Here is a 22795-nt window from a genome sequence, read left to right on the forward strand (position 1 = left end):
CGCCAAGGAACGTTTGGAGGCAGCGTCCGCTTTCCAAACCTTCAGCCAGAGCTCCCTCCTGACGGAAACTGCCAGGGCGGAGGAGCGTGCAATAAGGGCTCCCGCATCAAGGGAGGCCTCAAACAAAATTCCCGGCCCGAATAATAAGCTGGGCCAAGGAACGTAGGTCCTGGATGGGGACGTCCGAGTCCAACTCCTGTTCCAGCTGCGCGCCCCAAGCAGAGATTGCTTTACCTGCCCAAGCAGAGGCAAAAACCGGTCTGAGAGCAGAACCGGAGGCAGCAAAAATGCCCTTGGAAAGGGTCTCCATGCGACGGTCCTCCGCTGACTGAAGAGAGGACCCGTCGGGAACAGGGATGGCCGTGTTCTTTGACAGCCGGGCCACAGGGGGGTCCACCTTGGGTGGGGACGACCAGGTGGCCACGACATCGGCTGGAAAAGGATAGCAAATGTCCAGCTTCTTGGGGTTGACAAAACGGGCGTTCGGGCGAGCCCAAGCCTTAGACACCACGGAGGAGAAATCAGAGTGGATTGGAAAGACTTTTGAGGCCTGCCTGGGTCTGATAAAGGAGACGCTAGCCGCGTCAGAGCTAGGGGGGTCATCTTGCACCTTAAAGGTGTCACGAATATCAGAGATGAGTTGATCCATTGCTGAGGCTAGCTTGGACGGCAGGGCCGAGTCCATTTCCAAATCTGAAACCGCCAATTCACCTTCAGAGAGCGAATCCTTTGGAGAGGAGAGGCCCGTCTGGGTGCGCACGCGTGGCGGGGAGAGGGAGGCCTCTGAGGAGGAGGCTCGCTCTACTCTAAGACGCTTCTGAGAGTGCCTAGCTCTGGAGGGGTCACTAAGAGAGAGTGAACCCGCTGCAGCGGCAGAAGCAGTGGACCCGGAGGGCGCGACAGTAAGAGTGGCGTCCTGCGGGGTAGGCGGCCTGTCTATTAGGCGGCCCACGACATGAGTGAGGCTTTCCACGGCCTGGGACAGGGATCTAGCCCAGTCAGGCGGGTCAGAGGCAGCAGGGAGCGACACAGCGGGCGACTGAGGCTGCGGTGGAGCTCGGCATGCAGTACAGTGCGGATCAGACTGCCCCCGGGGAAAGGGTTCCCTACAAGCAGTGCAGGCATGGTACCAAGGCTTGGCGGCTGCAGAAGGGTCTGACATGGTGGAAAAAAGATGTTGCACTTAAAGTGGGAGACCCCAGAGAAAGCTGAACGGGGATTACACCCAAGCAACAGTACTGGTGGCACGGAGGGGGTTAACAGTCCTACCAGACCCGGATGATGCAAGCGGCAGCAGCAAGGGGAACAGACTGAGGAGGCTGTGGAGGAGAGGCAGCAGCACGGAGATGAATGGCTTCAGGATCGGACGGCAGAGAGGATTCCACGCAGCACTATGAGAAGTGGAGCCCGACGAAACCGGAAGTAGCGGCGCGCATGTTGAAGCTCCGCCCCCCTCTGCCGCGCTGAAGGAGAAGCCGAGCCGCGCGCGACAAAATGATTTTAACCCCCAAGGTGATGAAGTGCCGGCCAAGATGAAATGGCGCCGTTCGCGCCAAGTAAGCGGCCCCCGCCGCGCCTGGATGTGGCAGACGGCCTCCTTGCCTGCAGTCGTCCCCTGAAGGCAGCGTCCGTGCCAAGGACTTGCCCAAGACAAAGTCCCCCCCAAATGATGCCCGGTAACGGTCCTGATATGCCCATGTAGGGGGGGGGAGGTGTAGCAGTGGTGGGGGGTAGCAGCGGTGGGAGGGAGGAAGGGGAGGCTGGAGCAGCCACTCACCATACGCTGTCTTCGCCCTCAATCCATCCAGCAGGGTCGCCCCTTCAGCTACTGGCACCGCAGTGGCAGGAAGCCGGGGGAGGGACTTGGCGTGCGGGCGACCCTTGAGCTGGCGGGACGCAGGGGAGCGAGGCTGCCCTGGTCCACCTTGTCTTCTGTGGGGGAGGCGGCAGTGCGGAATTACCGGCACTGGCGCAACTCAACCCCGGGAGAAACAGAGGGGTCTAATGCGCCTCTGTTGTCCCTGTAAGTAGAAAAAAAATCGAATTAAAACCAAAAACGCAAAATTAAAAATTATAGGAAAACAACCCTGCATAAGCAGGGGGTGTCTTGCCTCCTTGGACACTAAGCAAATACTGGCAGTCTCTTCTCCAGGCTGAAGGGTATAGCTGATGGAGGAGGGGCTTACAGCTTTCACTTAGTGTCACGCCTCCTAGGGAGCAGAGCTATACCCATGGTTTCCTGTGTCCCCCAAGGAATATGGGCGAGAAATTTATGTCTTCAAAAGAAAAAAAAAAAAAAAGCTGATATTTCCCATTCTCTGTAGTTCACCTGCCAGCTGTGCTGCATACAGGAAAATAATATTACATAATGGGTAATATATGATTTATAGTGGCTTAAAAATAGTCACATTTTCCCTTGCCAACTGCAGCTGAAGTCGCTTACTGGTCCTAGTTCGACAACAGGAAATGCCTACTCAGCCATGCAGTGCTATCATTGGTGACAGCCTCTGTTAGTGCCATAGATGTAAATGTAGTCGTGGATTAACATGCATACTGCTGCTCTATTCAGAAACTTGACTCTGGGACCCTTTGTTCTTCTGATGATATACACCTGATCTTTTGGGGTCTGACTTGCTGTGGACCGCCATGCGATCCAACATCATCTATCCTGTGGATAGTTTATTCACATTCTTAGGGTGTAAATGAAGCTGAAAACTGCAGTGGAGTTCAGGAGCCATTGGTTCTATGCCCCGCAGTTCACTTTTCCAAACCAAAGATTACTTTAGGAATAGTGGCCACAAGAGCATAGGAATGCAGTGATGTCAACGCGCATCTGAACACCACTCAGGCTACAGTCTGGAATTAAAAAAACTGTAACCTGCACTGGTTGCAATGGAGGTTTGGGAGGTATTTTTACCTTTTCTTCTGGTAAACAGGTGTTGCTTAGGGGCACTTACTTTTAAGGGCAACTTAGGGAACAAATAAGACTACTTTCACACTAGCGGCATGGACCTCTGGCAGGCTGTTCCATCGGGTGAACAGCCTGTTGGATCCGTCCTGTTGCTAGTGACCGTGTGCCCCCGGACTGCAGCTCCATCCTCATTGACTATAATAGGGGCGAGGGCGGAGTTCCGGCAGATGCATGGCGAGAGGCTGCCGGAATAAAACTACGACATGTCGGACATTTATTCCGGCAGCCTCTCGCCGTGCCACCGCACCCATTATAGTCAATGGGGACGGAGCAGCAGTCCGGGGGCACATGGTAACTAGCGGCAGGTCGAATCAGACAGGCTGTTCACCCGACGGAAAGCGGCTGTACTTGGCATCGCAGCTCAGCCTCATTCACTTGAACAGGGCCAAGCTGCTCCAAGGCCATGAAACCGATGAATGTGACGTCACTCGGCCTAGGGAAAAGCTGACAGAAGGCCGCAGTGTTCGCAGGAGCGTCGCTGCCTTCTTAAACAGCTAATCGGTGGGGTCCAGTGTGTCAAACCCCCACCGATCAGATACTGATGACCTAGCCTGAGGATAGGTCATCAGTATGAAAATCTGGGAAAATCCCTTTAAAAAAAAGACGCACTAGGTTATACTGTAGGGAATGCAAGTATAAAACTGACATCACCTACTCATAGGATAGCCCCTATTCAAGTGAATGGGATGAAGTTTTAATCACATTAATTGCTGCTACCAAGTACACAGCATGCAGGTAGATGGACTGGTGTAATCAATGAAAAGGCTGCAGTGCTCACAAGTGCTGCGGCCCCCTTCAAAAAGCATTTAACCCCTTAGAGCCCCGCACACTATTTTAAAAGCGCATTCCAAGAGCTATTACTTTTTAGTTTTTTCATCAATGCACTTGTATGATGTCTTATTTTTTGCAGGACAAGTTTATAGTTTATAAGACACCATTTTGAGTACATGTAATGAATGATTAACCACTTAAGGACCACAGGTTTATACCCCCCCTAAAGACCAGGCCCTTTTTTACAAATCGGCACTCCACAACTTTAGCGGTTTATTGCTCGGTCATGCATTTTACCACCCAAATGAATTTTACCTCCTTTTCTTCTCACTAATAGAGCTTTCATTTGGTGGTATTTCATTACTGCTGACATTTTTACTTTTTTTGTTATTAATCGAAATTTAACGATTTTTTTGCAAAAAAATGACATTTTTCACTTTCAGTTGTAAAATTTTGCAAAAAAAACGACATCCATATATAAATTTTGCTCTAAATTTATTGTTCTACATGTCTTTGATAAAAAAAAAATGTTTGGGTAAAAAAAAAAAAAAAATGGTTTGGGTAAAAGTTATAGCGTTTACAAACTATGGTACAAAAATGTGAATTTCCGCTTTTTGAAGCAGCTCTGACTTTCTGAGCACCTGTCATGTTTCCTGAGGTTCTACAATGCCCAGACAGTACAAACACCCCACAAATGACCCCATTTCGGAAAGTAGACACCCTAATGTATTCGCTGATGGGCATAGTGAGTTCATAGAAATTTTTCTTTTTTGTCACAAGTTAGTGGATTTTTTTTTCTTACAAAGTCTCATATTCCACTAACTTGTGACAAAAAATAAAAATTTCTATGAACTCACTATGCCCATCAGCGAATACCTTGGGGTGTCTTCTTTCCAAAATGGGGTCACTTGTGGGGTAGTTATACTGCCCTGGCATTCTAGGGGCCCAAATGTGTGGTAAGTAGTTTGAAATCAAAATGTGTAAAAAATGACCGGTGAAATCCGAAAGGTGCTCTTTGGAATGTGGGCCCCTTTGCCCACCTAGGCTGCAAAAAAGTGTCACACATGTGGCATCACCGTACTCAGGAGAAGTTGGGGAATGTGTTTTGGGGTGTCATTTTACATATACCCATGCTGGGTGAGAAATATCTTGGTCAAATGCCAACTTTGTATAAAAAAAAAAAAAAAAGGGAAAAGTTGTCTTTTGCCAAGATATTTCTCTCACCCAGCATGGGTATATGTAAATGGGTATATGTAAAATGACACCCCAAAACACATTCCCCAACTTCTCCTGAATACGGAGATACCACATGTGTGACACTTTTTTGCAGCCTAGGTGGGCAAAGGGGCCCATATTCCAAAGAGCACCTTTCGGATTTCACCGGTCATTTTTTACACATTTTGATTTCAAACTACTTACCACACATTTGGGCCCCTAGAATGCCAGGGCAGTATAACTACCCCACAAGTGACCCCATTTTGGAAAGAAGACACCCCAAGGTATTTCGTGATGGGCATAGTGAGTTCATGGAAGTTTTTATTTTTTGTCACAAGTTAGTGGAATATGAGACTTTGTAAGGGAAAAAAATATATAAAAAAATCATCATTTTCCGCTAACTTGTGACAAAAAATATAAAATTCTAGGAACTTGCCATGCCCCTCACGGAATACCTTGGGGTGTCTTCTTTCCAAAATGGGGTCACTTGTGGGGTAGTTATACTGCCCTGGCATTTTCCAGGGGCCCTAATGTGTGGTAAGTAGGTAAATGACCTGTGAAATCCTAAAGGTGCTCTGCCCGCTGGATCACACTGCCGCAAGTGTGAAAGTAGAAAGACAACAATGCTCCTTTCAGTAAATGAATTCTCTTCCTCTTTCCTACCTTATATTAAAGGGGTTTTCCCATCTTGCTAATTCGTCCTCACCTGCAGCCAGCTCTGCTGTTCACTTCCTGCATTCATGCTTCTAAAAGGTCCATTCACACGTCTGCATCTGTTCCACAATTTTGCAGAACAGGTGCAGACCCATTCATTTTCAATAAGGCCGGAATGTGCTGTCCGCAGCCGCACTTCCGTTCCGCAAAAAAAAACAGAACATGTCCTATTCTTGTCCGCAATTAAGGACAAGAAAAGGCATTTTCTATGAGAGTGCTGGCGATGTGTGGTCTGCAAAATGCGTAACGCACATTGGTGTCGTTCGTGTTTTGCGCATCCGCAAAACACATACGGACGTTTGACTAGACACATAGGCGTCGCAGGGCTTCACTCAAACTGCCTAAGCCCGCCCAGCCTATTTTTCAAATCACACGCCTTGCGTGCTCGTTCATGTGTCTATGGCCACCGCTTCTCTCCCGAACCCCTGGGCCGCGCTTGCGCAGGAGACTTTTCATCTAGCCGGCCGTAATTGCAGTCCCGAGAGCTGACGCTGCCGCGCATGCTTAAAGCTTATTTCTTTAGTGCCGTGTCTCATACAGAGCCGCGCTGCAAACAGGGCATGCGCGGCTCTGTATGAGACGTGGCACTGAAGAAATAAGCCTTTCGTGTGCAGGACTGCACTGAGCAGCTGGCTGGGTGAGAATAAAGTGTCTTTTGTGCAAGCGCGGCCCATGAATTCGGGAAGCGAGCGGTGGCCATATCTATGAGATACCATATGACAATGAGGTAGGAGGGAAAGAATTTTATCAAGATGGGTGGGAATTTGCCAATACAATATATTTACAAAAATGATCACTGGCACATCATTAACAGATTAAACAGTGATCATTGTGTTGGGAATACCCCTTTAATAGGATCAGTTCAAGTGTTTGTTTTTTTTTGGCAATAAAGATCTAATCACAGGAGAGAATGCAGCCTTTGTTTCTAAGTAGTCTTACCTTTGGCATTTGTGGGTGGCTGAAATCTTTGTCTACAATAACACCTTTAATCAATTTTGTGTCTTCAAGTTTGCCTCCAACTTTACCCTCAACTTTAATCAATTCAAAATCCACATCTTTGCGTTCCATGTCGGCAACGGTTAGAACAGCATTCACTGCAATTTCTGCCATCTGCCTGTGACAACGGTTAATTCTACATAAAAAATAAATAAATAAAATAAATATCTATGTAAAGCTTGATTTCATCACAGGAAGGTAGTTTTTTTTCACTTGTATACAATACAGCCGCACAATGACCCAGATGTATTAATTCTATAAATGGACTAAACTTATGGTGCTATTACATGCGCCGAGGAGCAGCCAATGGTTGGAAAGGAAGCGTTCCTTCCAGACAGTTGGCTGCTCGTTAAGTGGAGTTGAAGCTCTGCATTTACATGCAGTAATCCCCTCCACAGTATGAAGATGAGGGATCACTATTGCGATAGTTTGTCCTCATACAGCTGTATTATTTAGACAGCACCATCTGCAGCCTGTAAACAATAAGTTAGATGTCTGCAGGAACAACCAGATCCCCCAATGAACAAGCGTTTCGCTCGTTCATCAGGTAATCGGCACTAGGGATCGACTGATTATCGGTTTTACCGATATTATCGGCCGATATTCAGGATTTTGAACGTTATCGGTATCGGCATCTATTTTGCCGATATACCGATAACGTATTGGGAACACAGAACGCGCTGCTCTCAGCGCTCTCCGTGTTCCCTCAGCAGCACAGGGGAGAAGGAAGCAGTGTCTCCATCCCCCTGTGCTTCTGCTGCTGCCGCCAATTAGAGGAGAGAGGACAAAAGAAGGGGAGGGGCTGTGGCCACCGCTCCACCAATGAAGATAAGTCTCTCATTAATTCATATACAGGAGGCGGGAGCTGGCTGCAGAAACACATAGCCGGCTCCCGGCCTCTATGAGCGGTAGCTGCGATCTGCGGTAGTTAACCCCTTAGGTGCCGCGGATCGCAGCTGCCACTCATAGAGGTCCGGAGCCGGCTATGTGATTCTGCAGCCAGCTCCCGCCTCCTGTATATGAATAAATGAGTAAGTTATCATTGGTGGCGCAGTTCGCCCCCCCAAGCATTAATCATTAATCGGAGGGGCTGCTTACCCCCTTTGGGAGACTTCTGGAAGAGGCATCCCTGATGGATTTCTGGAGGCTGCACAACCCGCGGGTACGTCAGTACTCTTGCTGCTCTAGCACGTACCAAACATTGTCCAGAACAGATCTGGCTCGTGGGAATGAGGCAAAGGGTTGCCGTATCTGCGATGTCCGATATTTAACTAGGCAATTATCGGATCACTCTCCCATATTAGTGTCTGCTAACTTTCTACCCCCCAGAACCGGAGAGAGACCATTATGGAAATTCAACCCATTTTGGCTGTCTGTTATTCCCACAGTCTCAAATATTAGTAACATGTTAAGAGTTTTTTGCCCTTAATCTCCCAGGAGCTTCGTCGCTGTTAGTCTGGGATACCATAAAAGCCTTTTGAGGGGAATACTTATCGCGGAGGTTAATAAAAAGCGTAACGAATCCAGAGTGACGGTAAAAACACTAGGACGACAGATGATTGAGGCAGAAACACAATGGGCCAGATTTATCATTAGCTCATGTCAGAATAATGGAGTGATAAAGTCCCAAAAAAAGTCCCAAACGCTAAAACTGCGCACAAATTTGCAACTTTTTTCTGCTCTGCACTATGCTTGCCAGTTTTCTGAAAGTGGGCGTGTTTTCTTATGTAAATGAATCTCTAGACAGATTTACTATTGGGACTATTTAAAAAGTCGCTAAAAAGTCGCAATTTCACTCCAGTGAGGACCATGCTTATCTTATGAGACTTAATAGAACATGCGACTTTTTCATAAAAACTTGCAACTTTTTCATAAAGATGTGCGAATTTTGTAAAGCTGCTTACTGACGGATAAACTGCTACCGTCAAACCACATTTATTACAGTCTTAAAGGGCCAATCATAAATCTGACTTGGCTAAAACTGACTTTAGCCATATGTGAAAGTGGAGTGAGCTGTCAGAGTAATGATAAATCTGGCCCACTATGTCTTACAGCCCACGGAAGGGTACAGAGCCCAATGGCAGGAAGCACAACGTAAACTGAATGATAAACTTCTTCTCAAAGCAAAAAACAAACAGTTTTTCCAGAAACAATCGTATTTTGAGGAGGGGGAGAAGACGGGTAGATTACTGGCTTTGCTCTCCAGAGCGCAGCAGCCCACTGCGTATATCGCAGCTCACAGCTCCAGACAAATTGTTAGATATTATGCTTATGTTCTATTCATCCTTATATGAATCCAAAATTACTGCAGAAGATCCTGAGATTGCACACTTATTGGAAGTGCTCCAGCTCCCTTCATTGGGCTCTGATCAAGTGTCAATTCTGGATGGTCCCATAACAATCAAGGAATTAGAAACGGCCCTGAGCGATATGTCTAATACTAAGGCCCCTGGGAGTGATGGCCTGCCTGCCGAAGTTTATAAAACATTTGCCCCTATCTTACTTCCTCAGTTGCTGGAAGTGCTTAAGGAGGCACAGCGTCAGAATAAGTTACCGCTTAGTATGACTGAGGCGATCATAGTTGTCATTCCCAAGCAGGGCAAAGATCCCCTAATGGCAGAATCGTATAGACCTATATCTCTTCTCCAGGCAGACGTGAAGTTATTACCAAAAGTCTTGGCGAATAGGCTTAATACAGTAATAACGTCGCTTATACGTTCAGACCAGGCAGGTTTCAAATATGTCGACTGCAGTTAAAAGGGGTATTCTCAACACGCCGTTTAATACTTACCTGCTCCCGGCACGCTGTCCACTTCCTGGTTTCGGCACTCGGCAGGGGGCGGGCTCCATCTTGATGGATGTCTTCTCCCGGCCGGGCGCTGTACTGAACGCGCACGCTGAGACCGCGCATGCGCCCTGGTGACTTCTTCCTGGCAAGTATACTATACTGGCCAGGAAGAAATCACCATAGCGCATGCGCGGTCTCGGCGTGCGCGTTCAGTACAGCGCGCGGCCGGCGATAAGAAGTCTGCGCACGCGCGGCCACCACGATTCCTGAAAAGAGCGGTGGCCGTAACCAGGGGAGACTGAAGACAACAGTCAGGTAAGTATAGGTTTATTTTTTCGTTTAAGGGGTGGGAATTTGTTAATTAAATATATTTAGAAAAATGATCACTGTTAAATCATTAAACAGATTTAACAGTGATCATTAAGATGATAATACCCCTTTAACATCAGACGTCTATTCTTAAATATACAGGCAGGAAGGTATCGCGGTTTGAATGCGGCGGTCGCGTCTCTTGACGCGGCCAAAGCATTCGACAGCGTGGAATGGAAATACCTATGGGCGGTGCTTAGGAAAATGGGCTTCGGAGCAACCTTTGTTCAGTGGGTCCAACTATTATATAGCACTCCTACAGCTAAAATTAGGGTGAATGGGGCTCTCTCCAGATCTTTCCATCTGCACAGAGGGACGAGGCAGGAGTGCCCTTTGTCCCCTTTACTCTTTGCAATAGCAATTGAGCCCCTGGCAATGGCACTCAGGGAAGCGCAGGCAGTTCAGGGCTTTAGGTATAATGGGCTGGTTGAAAAAGTAGCTCTTTCTGCTGATGACATGCTCTTGTTCCTAGATGAATGGAGCTCCTCTCTTCCAGCGGCCATGAATATCATTAATGGATTTAGTGGCCTCTCAGGGTTGAACATTAACTGGTCCAAGTCTGTGCTGATGTTGTTGTCAGAAGATAAAGGGGACAGTCGCTGCCAGATGGAGGGCCTGCAACTAGTCACTTCTTTCAAATATCTGGGCGTCCAGGTTACTGTTGATGTGAGAGATTATGAGAGACTGAATTTGACTCCGCTGCTGCAGAGATTCCGACAGAAGGTACAGGTTTGGACCAAATTACCACTCTCGGTAATAGGGAGGGTTAATCTTATAAAAATGATACTGATGCCACAACTCCTTTACTTGTTGCAAAATGCACCTATATGGGTTCCTGCCCGATTTTTCGTCACGGTTAATGCCATATTCAGATATTTAATCTGGAAGAGAGGGGTTCCACGTATAAAACTGGCTATGCTTTGTCGACCAAAAACTGATGGGGGACTTGGGGCTCCAGACCCGTGGATTTATTACTTAGCTGCCCAACTACAGCATTTGCGCGGGTGGGGGATGGAGGAAGACATTAATAAGTCGGGGCGAATTGCGCAGATTCTAGTGGGGGGGGGGGGAGAACTTACTGACTGCGTTAGAGGATGGATCCCTAGATAAAGCGGGGAATGACATTCCGATACTTCGGGTAATCCACAAAGTCTGGTGGAAGGCGAGGAAAGTAGCAGAGATAAAAGGGTACACAAAGTTTACTGTAATATGGCCCAATTTCATGTATGCAGAACTCCATAAAATACCTGCTATTCAGACGTGGGGGCGATACGGACTTTCCCACATGCATCAACTTTTTGACGGGGAGACTTTAAAAGAATATGCTCAATTACAACGTGAGTTTCAGCTTCCCGCATTCCCAATTCTACATGTATTTACAGCTTAGGCATGCCATGCACTCACAAGGTAAAGTGGAGAGGATTAAACCGGCCTCTAAACATACGATCATAGATTTGGCAAGTTCTAAGGGTACCACTGGTCTTATGGAAAAGGAGATTTTTGTGAAACTCACCTGTAAAATCTTTTTCTCGTCTTTTCCATTGGGGGACACAGACCATGGGTATAGCTTGAGGTATTAGTAGGAGGGACACTATGCAAATGAAAGAGCTCCTCCTCCTCGGGCTATACCCCCCGACTCCACCAGGAGGAACTCAGGCGTTGCACAAGCAGTAGGAGAAGGAGCAAGAAAAAAACTTAAGGAAACCATCGGACCAAGCCATAAGGTCCAACCATAAGCAGAAAACTGAATTGAAGCCCCCTCCTGCAATAGACAGAATGGGTGGGAGCTGTGTCCCCCAATGGAAAAGACGAGAAAAAGATTTTACAGGTGAGTTTCACAAAAATCTCCTTTTCTCGTGCTTTTTTCCATTGGGGGACACAGACCATGGGACGTCCTAAAGCAGTCCATGGGGTGGGAAAAAATCTCCGCACCGCCAGGAGGAACGTCCAACGGTCAAACAGGAACCACAGCCTGCAAAACCCTGCGGCCAAAGACCGCATCAGCCGAAGCCAGTGAATGCAACTGATAAAAATTTGTAAAGGTATGTAAGGACGACCAGGTGGCCGCCTTACACAGCTGAGACGCAGAGGCATGATTGCGTCTTGCCCAGGAAGCCCCCACTGCCCTAGCGGAGTGAGCGGTAATCCTAGCAGGGGGAACTCTACCACAAGCGCGATAAGCCGTGGAAATAGCCGAGCAGATCCAGAGCGCCGAAAACGGCGGACGGAAGCAATAACCGCGAGATACACCTTCAGGGCCCGTACGACATCCAGGGAATTGCAGAGTGCGTTCCTTGGGGAGAGCCGGAGAAGGGCAAAAGGAAGGCAGGACCAGATCCTCATTAAGGTGGAAGGGAGAGACCACCTGGGGCAAAAAGGAGGGGACCGGACGGAGCACAACCTTATCCTGTTGGAAAACCAGAAAAGGCTCCTGATAGGAAAGAGCGGCCAGCTCCGACACCAGTCCGATTTAAAAACTTGAGATGGGATTTGAACTCACAGCTTCTGCATAATCGCCCAGAACTTTAATCACTACGCTATGTAGCTGCATTAGAATTTATGGCCCCAAGGAAGACCACTTTCCAGGTGAAAACAGTCAGAGAGACGTCCCTCAAAGGGGGCCGACTGCAGAGCGCGCAGGACCAAATTGAGATCCCAAGGAGACAAAAGGGGAGACAAAAGGGGGAACATGCGGGGGAACCGAATGTGCCACCCCCTTAAGAAAGGTCTTCACCGGACCCATAAGAGCAAGGGACCACTGAAAAAAAGACGGCCAGCGCCGAAACCTGACCTTACAGGGAACTAGGCGACAGTCCCTGCTCAAGCTCAGACTGAAGAAAAGACAGTACCATCATGATGGAAAAGCAAAGGGGAGGGAACCCCGAACTCTCACAAAAAGACAGGAAAGGCTTCCAGGTACGATAGTAAATCCGAGAGGAAGAACACTTCCTCGCTCTGATCATGGCCCTAATCACTGAATCCGAGAACCCCCTCTTCTTCGGGATGGCGGCTTTCAACAGCCACTCCGTTAAACGAAGAGACCGGAAATTCTGGTGGAAAAGCGGGCCCTGAGACAGTAGGCCCTGTCTGTCGGGAAGAGGCCATGGGGCGTCCGCCAGCATCCGAGCCACGTCCGAAAACCACGCACGGCGAGGCCACTCTGGGGCGATGAGAACGGTCGGGATCCCTTCTGTCTCGATCTTGCGTAGAACCTTTGGTAGGAGAGGAAAACAGAGGAAAACAGAGGAGGCTGAAGTCCTGCCACGGAGACACCTGCACGTCCATCCATACGCCCTCAGATCTCGGGCGCGAGCCAGGAACACTGGGAGCTTGTTGTTGAACCTGGACGCCAGTAGGTCCACATCCGGACGACCACATCTGTGGCAGATTTCTTCGAACACTTCTGGATGCAGAGACCACTCGTCTGGATTCCCCTAGTTGCGGCTTAGACAAAACCGCTGTCCAGTTGTCCACTCCTGGAATGTAAACTGCTGACAACACCGGAACGCGCGTCCCCGCCCACCTCAGAATTCTCGTCACCTCCTGCATCACCATCCGGCTGCGGGTCCCGCCCTGATGGTTGATGTAGGCCACGGCCGTGGCATTGCCCAATTGAATCCTCACTGGGAGGCCCGCAAGGAGAGGGGTCCAATGGGAGAAAGAGAGAGCGGAAAAATCGCCCTCCGTTCCAGAATGTTGATTGGAAGGCGAGACTCTGCCGCCGACCCAATCCGTTGAACCGTGCGAGACTGGAGAATGCAGCCCCAACCCAGGAGGCTGGCATCGGTAGTGATGATCGTCCAGAAAATGGGAAAAAAGATCTCCCCGACCTCAGGTTCATCGGGGACAGCCACCAAGGAAGAGCTGCCCGAACCCACTGAGACAAGCAGACGCTATCATCCAGACCCCGAGAGGTCTTGTCCCAGAGGTAAAGGATCTTCTGTTGCACCAGGCGAGTGTGAAACTGGGCATATGGAACGGCCTCGAAAGAGGCTACCATAAGACTCAGGACCTGCATGTACTCCCGTATGGATAGGCACGGGTAGCGCAGCAGATGTGGCACTGCGCCCTGGATCTGGGAGGACTTGAAGGCAGGCAGAATACTCTGGCGGCCGAGGTATCCAATAACATCCCCCAGAAGGAGAGCTTCTGGGACGGGAAGAGACAGGAGTTTGGGAAAGTTATCAGCCAGCCGAACTGCTCCAGTCTGAACAGTGATCCGGACGCTATCCTCGGCCTGCGGTAGAGAGGGGGCCTCTATCCGGATATCGTCCCGATAGGGCAGCAAAGGAATGCCCCTGGTACGAAAAAAGCGCCATGAGCGGTCCAGGACCTTGGTAAGGACCCAAGGGGTGGTCGCCAATAGAAGGAAGGGCGACAAACTGACAGTGTCGACCCCTAATGGCGAAGCGCAGGAATCGTTGGTGGGAATCCGCAATCGTGACATGCAGATAGGCTTGGGCGCAGCAGGGCGAGCTGACTGGGCCCTCTAGTGCCGGGAAGGCTGGTTTAAAGGAAGGCCTTTTTGCGGACGACCTGAGACCCCCAGCGGGGGAAGCAGGCGACAGCCTACCACATGAGAAAACGGCAAAAGGCATGCAGAGATGAACTTGTCTAGCTGATCCCCATAAGGTCTGGAAACCCCAAAGGGGAGATTAGCGAGGGAACGCTTGGTGGAGGCATCGGCGTCCCACACCTTTAATCTGATCTCTTCGCACTGAGTGACAGAGATGGCCAACATGCGGGCAAAGAGGGGAACAATGTCCCTAGAAGCTTCGCAAAGAATCTTAGAAGCCCGAGACATCTGGAGAACCAACTCCAGTGTGTCAGTAGATGCAACTTGCTCCGCCAGTTCCTGGTGGTGGCGCTGTAACCACACCGAGAGAGCACTGGCTACCCCTGCTGAGTGAAAGGTAGGTCGCAGGGACGCGCCTGCCAGTGAAGAAAAGGACCTGGAAAGAGAGTCTATGCGTCTGTCTACAGCATCCTACAAAGAGGAACTGTCTAAGACAGGGAGAGCCATATAATTGGCTAATCCAGCCACCAAGGATCCACCCTAGGGGGAGGAGACACCTCTCCTCGCCATCAGCAGGGAAAGGATAAAGTATATTCACGCGCTGGGTGGTCGAGAACCTTATTAAGACGACCCCAGGCCCTGGATATGACCGCGGAAAAAATCCCTCATGGACCGGGAACATGGTAGTCTCCAACTCCCTGGACAGAAAAAAGGGGGGGAACTCCTGACCAGTGGAAGGAGGAGAATCCCCTTGGAGAATAAAGGTGTCTCAGACAGTCGCCACTAAGTCAGCCACCACGGTGGAGAGCTTAGGCGAGGGGTCACGCTCCATGACCTGGTCAGAGCCAGACATTCCCCTTCAGACTTGCGCTCCCTAAGGGAGGAGGGGAGAGTCGTCCGAACGCGCCTCTAGGCGAGGGGGGAGAGACGGAGCCATTCGAGGATGGATGCTGCCGCTCACGCTCCCTGTTAGTAGTCGGGCGTCTTCTGTGGAAACCCACAGAGAGGTGGTTGGTGTCACAGGATTTGAAAATGCCCTATAGTCCAAAAAAGGACCTGGCTCGTCTGAGCCGGATAATTCCCCTTCGGATTGCTCTCCCTAGGGAGGGGGAAGAGCAGTCCGAAAGCGCCACAGGCGAGGGGGGAGACGGAGACATCCGAGGTGGTATGCTGCCGCTCACGCTGCCTCTACGTAGCCAGGCACCCACTGTGGGGACCACTGAGAAAGATGGAGAGGTTAGCGCCACAGGATTAAAGGCCATGGCTGCCTTGTCGACTAAGACCAGTTCAGCGGCCGCGCTGGACATGGCAGATGCCCAAGCGGGGACCGCAGGTTCCCAGGGACGGAGGTCTTTGTAAACCCAGATGGGAAATTTTTTAATTTAATTTAATTTTTATTTATTTATTTATAATTTAATATTTTTTTTTTTTTTTAAAACATCAGAGGTCAAGACCTTAACTCACACAGCTATGAGCTGTAGTACCGCCGTCTCCGCAGAGAGGCAGGATAGCGTCATGCGGAGGGAGGACTGGGCTGAGCAAGAGATGGAGGATATCCTGTCCAGGGGCAGAGCACAAGAGACAGGCGACGAAAAAAAGGTTGAATGGCACATCTGACAGGACCCCAGTGGGGCTGAGAAAAAAGTTATGGCAAACCAAGGGGAAGACTTATCCCCACACCTGCTTTAGCTTAGCAGCCAGGTCTGATAACGCCCATTTGTATCTGTCACATCAAAGGCATGGCATTTACTCATACAGCAGAAAGCTGTATTAATGGGCAGCAGAAGAGGACCACCGGCGGCTTTTTAAGCCATTCTCCTGATTTGAGAGGAGCAGGGAAGTCGCGCGAGAGTTCGGACTGCACAGCCGAACACAGCAAGAGGAAGTGCCAGAGCAGAACAGAGGCTCCGCCCCCCGGTCGCGTCATAATGGCGCGAAAAGAACGCGCGCGCCGTATGAAAAAATGGACCCATCGTTACCCGGGCCTCTTTACATGTATCGGGGGCTAATGTCCCTGGGTTAAGAAGGGAAGAGCCGGCGCAGCCGCGGTGAGGACCACCGCCGAACTCTGTGGTGCGTCCCTGCTCAGGAGAAAAGAAGAGCGATGCCGGCAAGTGCCGCGCATAGCCTGCCAGATGCCTTTGAGCCTGTCTTAAAGGCAGGCAATATGTGCCCCTAATAAAGAGCCCAAAGTGCCCCCAGAAGAATTCCTATCTCTGCTTCACCCAGGCAGCTTCAGGGGAATGAGAATGGTGGAGGGGGGAGGATCTGTCACATCAAAGGCATGGGTAAGGCAGGGATGCAGGTATACTTATCTGCTCCTGCAGATCTTCTCCCTCGACTCCAGGACCAGCAGGGATGCACCTCTTCAGGCTTCTGACTCCTTGCCCAGGAGTGCAGTGCTCTGGTGGAGGGTGGCAGCAGGTGACCCAGTGGCTGGTGGGAAACCGGAGCTGCAGGTCGAGCCCGGATCCACTTGTCTTCTTTGGGGGCAATGGAGGCAGCCAGGCAGCGTCCAAGGACGGCGGCGGGCACTCCACGGGGGACCAGGAAGGCGCCATGCCGACCTGTGTCCCCATCTAGAAAGAAAATAACAAAAAGGAGTAGAGATAGTGATCGTGTCAACCTCCTTCACCGGACACTAAGCAAAGACTGAGTTCCTCCTGGTGGAGTCGGGGGGTATAGCCCGAGGAGGAGGAGCTCTTTCATTTGCATAGTGTCCCTCCTAATACCTCAAGCTATACCCATGGTCTGTGTCCCCCAATGGAAAAAAGCACGAAAAACACATTTTAAAAAGCAGCCTCTCCGATTGTATGAGAAATGGCGGGATGATATTACTGAATTAACGGAAGATCAGTGGAACAAAGTGCTAGAAGGATTCACGGATATAGCGGTGGGTGAAGCACAAAGAATGTCGCAACTGTTATTACTACATAGGGTCTATAGGACACCTGCTCTATTAAGGAAAATGGGGTACAGATCGGAGGACTTATGTCCCAGATGTGGTGCACCCAATGCTACGTTGATGCACCTTATGTGGAACTGTCCTAGGCTGAGAAGGTACTGGAGGGAGGTGGTGGATATAATACAAAAAGTGTATGAAACTCAAATTGGGGTTAACGCCAGGGTGTGTGTACTTGGCTGTGTTGACAGTTATTCAATATGTTCTGAACATAAATTGGCGATTATTCGTATACTATATCAGGCAAGAAAGGTGATCGCGTATCATTGGGTGGATCATGACCCTCCTAAGGTTCAAGAGCTCGTTAACAAGGTTCATACCCTGCTGCAAATGGAGAGCTTTGTATATCAAAAGAGGAATAACCTTAAAAAGTTTGAAAAGATTTGGGGCAGGTGGAAACAGTATTATAACATTGAGGATTGAGCTGGAGGGTGTGGTTGCATTGGAGTAGGATTTCTGTATGACAACGCACTGATATCACGCAGGCTTCTGAGCGTTATTTTTCAGAAATATAGGAGACCGTAGTTCGGGGTAACAAGTGGGATGCTGGGGTTTCTGGGCGAAGGGGAGTCTCTTTATGGGAGGCCGTTCTGATACATGTGATTCACTATCTATTTGTCGTCCCATTGTTTCGGGAATTGGTAATCTCACGCTACACGTAGGAACATATGTTGATCATTTATTGAGCCCTTTTCTTTTTACATTACCTTCATATCTCCCTGATACAACAGATTTTTTGAAAAGACTGGAGGGGATCAACATTGAGGCTTAGGCTACTTTCACACTTGAGTTTCGAGCGGATCCGTCATGGATCTGCAAAAACGGATCAGTTACAATAATACAACCGCATGCATCTGTCAAGAACAGATCAGTTTGTATTATCTGTAACATAGCCAAGACGGATCCGTCATAATCTCCATTGAAAGTCAATAGGAGACGGATAAGTTTTCTATTGTGCCAGAGAAAACGGATCTGTCCACATTGACTTACATTGTGCGCCAGGATGGATCCATTTGGCTCAGTTTCATCAAGCGGCACTGCAGGCAGCATTTTGGTGTCCGCCTCCAGAGCAGAATGGAGAATGATCGGAGGCAAACTGATGCATTCTGAGCGGATCCTTTCCAATTCAGAACGCATTAGGGCAAAACTGATCCGTTTTGGACCGCTTGTGAGAGCCCATGACGGATCTCACAAGCGGAAATCCAAAACACGGCTGTGAAAGTAGCCTAATACTTTTCTAGCATCAATAGATGTTGGAAGCTCTGTAAAACATCTATACCCCGCTTGGCTGCTGTTAAGTATTACCTTGATTCCAGGAGTAATGAGTTGAGAGATCACAATTTTGTGTTGCGTCTTCTCGGCTATATACTTACACAATTTTTTTCTTTCTGGATGTAAATTCTACCACCAGCTCAGGGGCACCGCGATGGGGAGCCCTTGTGCGCCAACCTATGCAAATTTGCTCGTGGGAGGATACAGTTGTCTTTTGCATGCCCCATCTTGATTTGATTACAATGATATAAATGGTGCGCATAGCTTTGCCCCTTAGAAATGGAATTTGATGATTAGGGTATCCAATTTAAAGTTCGATCATTATTGTCAGAGTAAATAAAGTTATCTTACATACAGCTGAGCGGTGGAACGCATCGCTGAACATAGTGACGTCAGCGCCATTGCGATGGCGTCCTGACGTTAATCTTGCGATGCTTCTCCCCAGTTCCGCTTTAAAAAGCGTGTTTTTTCAGTAGACGCCATATCGAGAACCGGCGCTTTTATTACCTACAGCACAAGATCCCTGGCTGCCACTGGAACCCCCCAGGCACAGAATCACTATTTATCTACAGGTATGCTGCATAAGTGCAAGTATCGGATGCTAGTGGCCAAATACAAGATGTACTGATTTGTATTCTTAGTGCCTAACTGCTATTTTTGAGGGGGCTATTTTTTTTATTCCAGAGTGGCACATAAATGAAGGCCAGGTTACCACATATACCTGATTTATTAGTACACCTTATTATATAAGTATTGATATGGATATTATTCCATCTTTTTGTCGTCCCCTGATGAGCTTGTGCCCATTGGCACAGTGAAACGTGTTCAGAATTAATGGGACTTAAAGTATATGCTATTATACACTACCCATCATTATTTTTGTTATTGTTTTATTTTTGTACTTTAGTAAGGTGTGAATAACTAATTTCCTTGACTTGACTACTGGACATCAATTGGTTGTTGCTATGGTGATGGGACTCTTTTCTGCGTTAGGGACCTTTTAGGGCGACTAGGAGGTTAATAACACAGGATCGCCCATTCAGTTCCTAGGCAGGGAATAAATAGAAATAGGGAAAGGATTAGGGACATTTTTTTCTCTCTCTCCTATATAACATATTGATAGGAGGTGATAAAGTGATTTTAGATTAAAATTTATAATAAAAGTTAGGTTTTAGTGTTTTTTTTTGTGATACTTTCTTTATTCCACTATACGAATCTGACCTTCTGACGGTGGACTAGTCAGAACTGAAATAGATCATGCAGAGAAAGTTAATCAATTTTACACTGTTTGTTTCCATGGTTACAGACCACCCTGCAATCCATCAGTGGTGGTCGTGCTTGCACAAAAATCCAGCTAGCAAAGGAGGCAATATGGACAATCACAATACATAAGTACGTGCCTTGTATTAACGTTCTCTACATGATAAATCCAACTTACTGAAGTGAGACAACCCCTTTAATGTCCTGCAGTCTGTTAGAGATGTCTATTCTTGTCTGCAAAACAGACAATAGGACATGTTAACCACCTCCCGTCTGCCCATTGACTATAAACGTCCGGGAGGTGGATCTCTATTTCTGAAAGCACGTTGTAAAACGTCCTGCAGCTTTCCACCCTGTGCTCAGCCCCTGTACATAGAAGCTCCGTGACTGAGCTCCATCCTGACAGCCAAGAATACAAAGCTTTACCCAGAGACCTTTTTTCCTGGTCTCCGGGCTTTTGATTGCTCTGACAAGCAGTCAGAGCGATCACAAATGCATGTACCATCTCCCTCTCATTACTGCCGGTCAGAGAGGGAGATCAGTATTTAAACTAGGCATCGCGATCGCAATGCTAAACTGTAAGCCCTGGAGACCGATCAGCATGGTCTCCAGGGCATGTGAGCGCTGTAATTTCCAGTTACAGCGCTCAGAAATGCTTTTACCGCCTCCCTCTCACTAGCGCTGGCAGGAGAGGGAATAGGTACCTTTACACTCCACCAGCGATCCCCTAGTAGCTCTTTTCACTGGAGACCGATCAGCAGAGTCTCCAGAGCATGTGAGCGCTGTAATTTCCAGTTACAGCGTTCAGAAATGCTTGTACTGCCTCCAGTTATCGAATAATTGGCCAATTGTTGCTAGGCGGGCGCGTGTAAAACTTACTAGTACACTTCGTAGCAAGCAGAAGGCCGGGCGGCGGCAGCGCAAGTCACGACGTCACGCGCCTGCTCCTCCCACTTTATGAATGAAGGCGCATGACGTAGGGAGTTACGCTGCTGCCGCCGCCCGTCCAACTGCCCGGCCTCCTGCCATAGTTTAATACTAGCAAGTTAGGGTCTGGAGTGATTTTGCACTATAAGTAGTTTAACATCCCCTACTTGATAGATATGATTAGGTGAGCGGGGCCCGGTGTAATAGAATACAGTGACTGCACCGGGCCCCGCTGCTATTACAAAACCGAAATACCAGCCCCCACCCCTGTATTGAGGGTCATTCACAATCACTACACAGGGACACTGTTATGGGGGGGTGGGGGGAGATCTGTGGATGACCCCGCAATCCCCCAGTAGCTGGTTTCACCTGGAGACCAATCAGCATGGTCTCCAGGGCATGTGCTCGCCGGAGAAGGATGAGTGCAGGAGCTGTGAGGTCTTTCAGAGACCTCGATCACCTCTGCACTGAGGCTGTACAGCCTCTCTGGGGGGTGCATTTCTCCTGTAACTGGGGCTACCATGTCAGCCCCAGTTACAGGAGAAATCAACAGTGGGGGAAAAAAAAAAAAAAAAGTTGGTTAAATGTCCCCCAGAGGTTTTGTATGACCTTATGGGGGACGCAAAGTGTAAAATATATAAAATAACAAACAAAAAAAAAAAAGTTAGTTTCAAAAATGATAGTGTAAAACTTAAATAAATAAGAAAAAGTATATACATATTAGGTATCGCCACGTCCGTAACGATCTGCTCTATAAAAATGTCACTTAACCGAACCTTTCAGTTGAACGCTGTAAAAAAATTGTGCTAAAACAACCAATTTTTTGGTCACCTTGCCCCATAAAGTGTTATAATGAATGATCAAAAAAAATCATATCTATTCAAAAATAGTACAAATAAAACTGGCACCTTATCCCCAAGTTTCCAAAATGGGGTCACTTCTTGGGAGTTTCTACTGTAAGGGTGCATCGGGGGGCTTCAAATGGGACATGGCATCTAAAAACCATGTGGCACTCCTTTTCTTCTGCGCCCTGCCGTGTGCCCATACAGCAGTTTATGACCACATGTGGGGTGTTTCTGTAAACCGCAGAATATGGGTAATAAATATTGAATTTTGTTTGGCTGTTAACCATTGATGTGTTAAAGAAGAAATTGGATTAAAATGGAAAATCTGCCTAAAAAAGTGAAATTAAAAAATTTGATCTGTTTTCTTCAAATTCTTGTGGAACGCCTAAAGGGTTAACAAAGTTTGTAAAATCGGTTTTAAGTAACTTGAGAGGTGTAGTTTCTACAATGGGGTCATTTATGGGGGTATCCACTATGTAGGCCCCACAAAGTGACTTCAGACCTGAACTGGTCTTTAAAAAGTGGGTTTTGGCAATTTTCTTACAAATTTGAAGAATTGCTTCTAAACTTCTAAGCCTTCTAACGTCCTAAAAAAATAAAAATGACATTCCCAAAATGATGCCAACATAAAGTAGACATATGGGGAATGTTAAGTAATAAATGAGGCATCACTTTCTGTTTTAAAAGCAGAGAAATTGAAATTTAGAAAATTGCAAATTTTTCTAAATTTTGGTAAATTTGGGATTTTTTCATAAATAAAAGGTGAAATATATTGACTCAAATTTATGACTAGCATAAAGTACAATGTGTCACGAGAAAACAATCTCTGAATGGCTTGGATAAGTAAAAGCGTTCCAAAGTTATTACCACATAAAGTGAGATATGTCAGATTTGCAAAATTAGGCCTGGTCAGGAAGGGGGCAAATGGCCCAGATGTGAAGTGGTTCAATTAAATTTTTTATTTTTTTTGCGGGGCCTCAGAAAGGACAGCACACAATGCACTGCCAGCATGTTTTGCGGCCCCATTGAAATAAATTAGTCCATTAGTCGTGTGCATGAGCCCTAAGGGGAATGTGTGACCAAGAATTTTATCTGCCAGTTAAAACCAGATAGCAACACATATCCTGTTTTCCAATCTGCAAATATTTTCTGATTGCAGATTTATTCTATTTTCTGAACATAATTATAG

General features: G+C 48.0%; 1 protein-coding gene across 1 annotated transcript in view; it reads right to left on the reverse strand.

Moving 5' to 3' along the window:
• Positions 1 to 22795, reverse strand: part of CCT5 (chaperonin containing TCP1 subunit 5) — a 147724-nt gene that overhangs the window by 74511 nt on the left and 50418 nt on the right. The window contains exon 5 of the mRNA XM_040431690.1: positions 6611 to 6803. Within this exon, the coding sequence (XP_040287624.1) occupies positions 6611 to 6803 (193 nt within the window). The remainder of the gene's footprint in view (positions 1 to 6610; positions 6804 to 22795) is intronic.

Source organism: Bufo bufo, chromosome 5, assembly GCF_905171765.1.
Source record: "Bufo bufo chromosome 5, aBufBuf1.1, whole genome shotgun sequence".
NCBI lineage: Eukaryota > Metazoa > Chordata > Amphibia > Anura > Bufonidae > Bufo > Bufo bufo.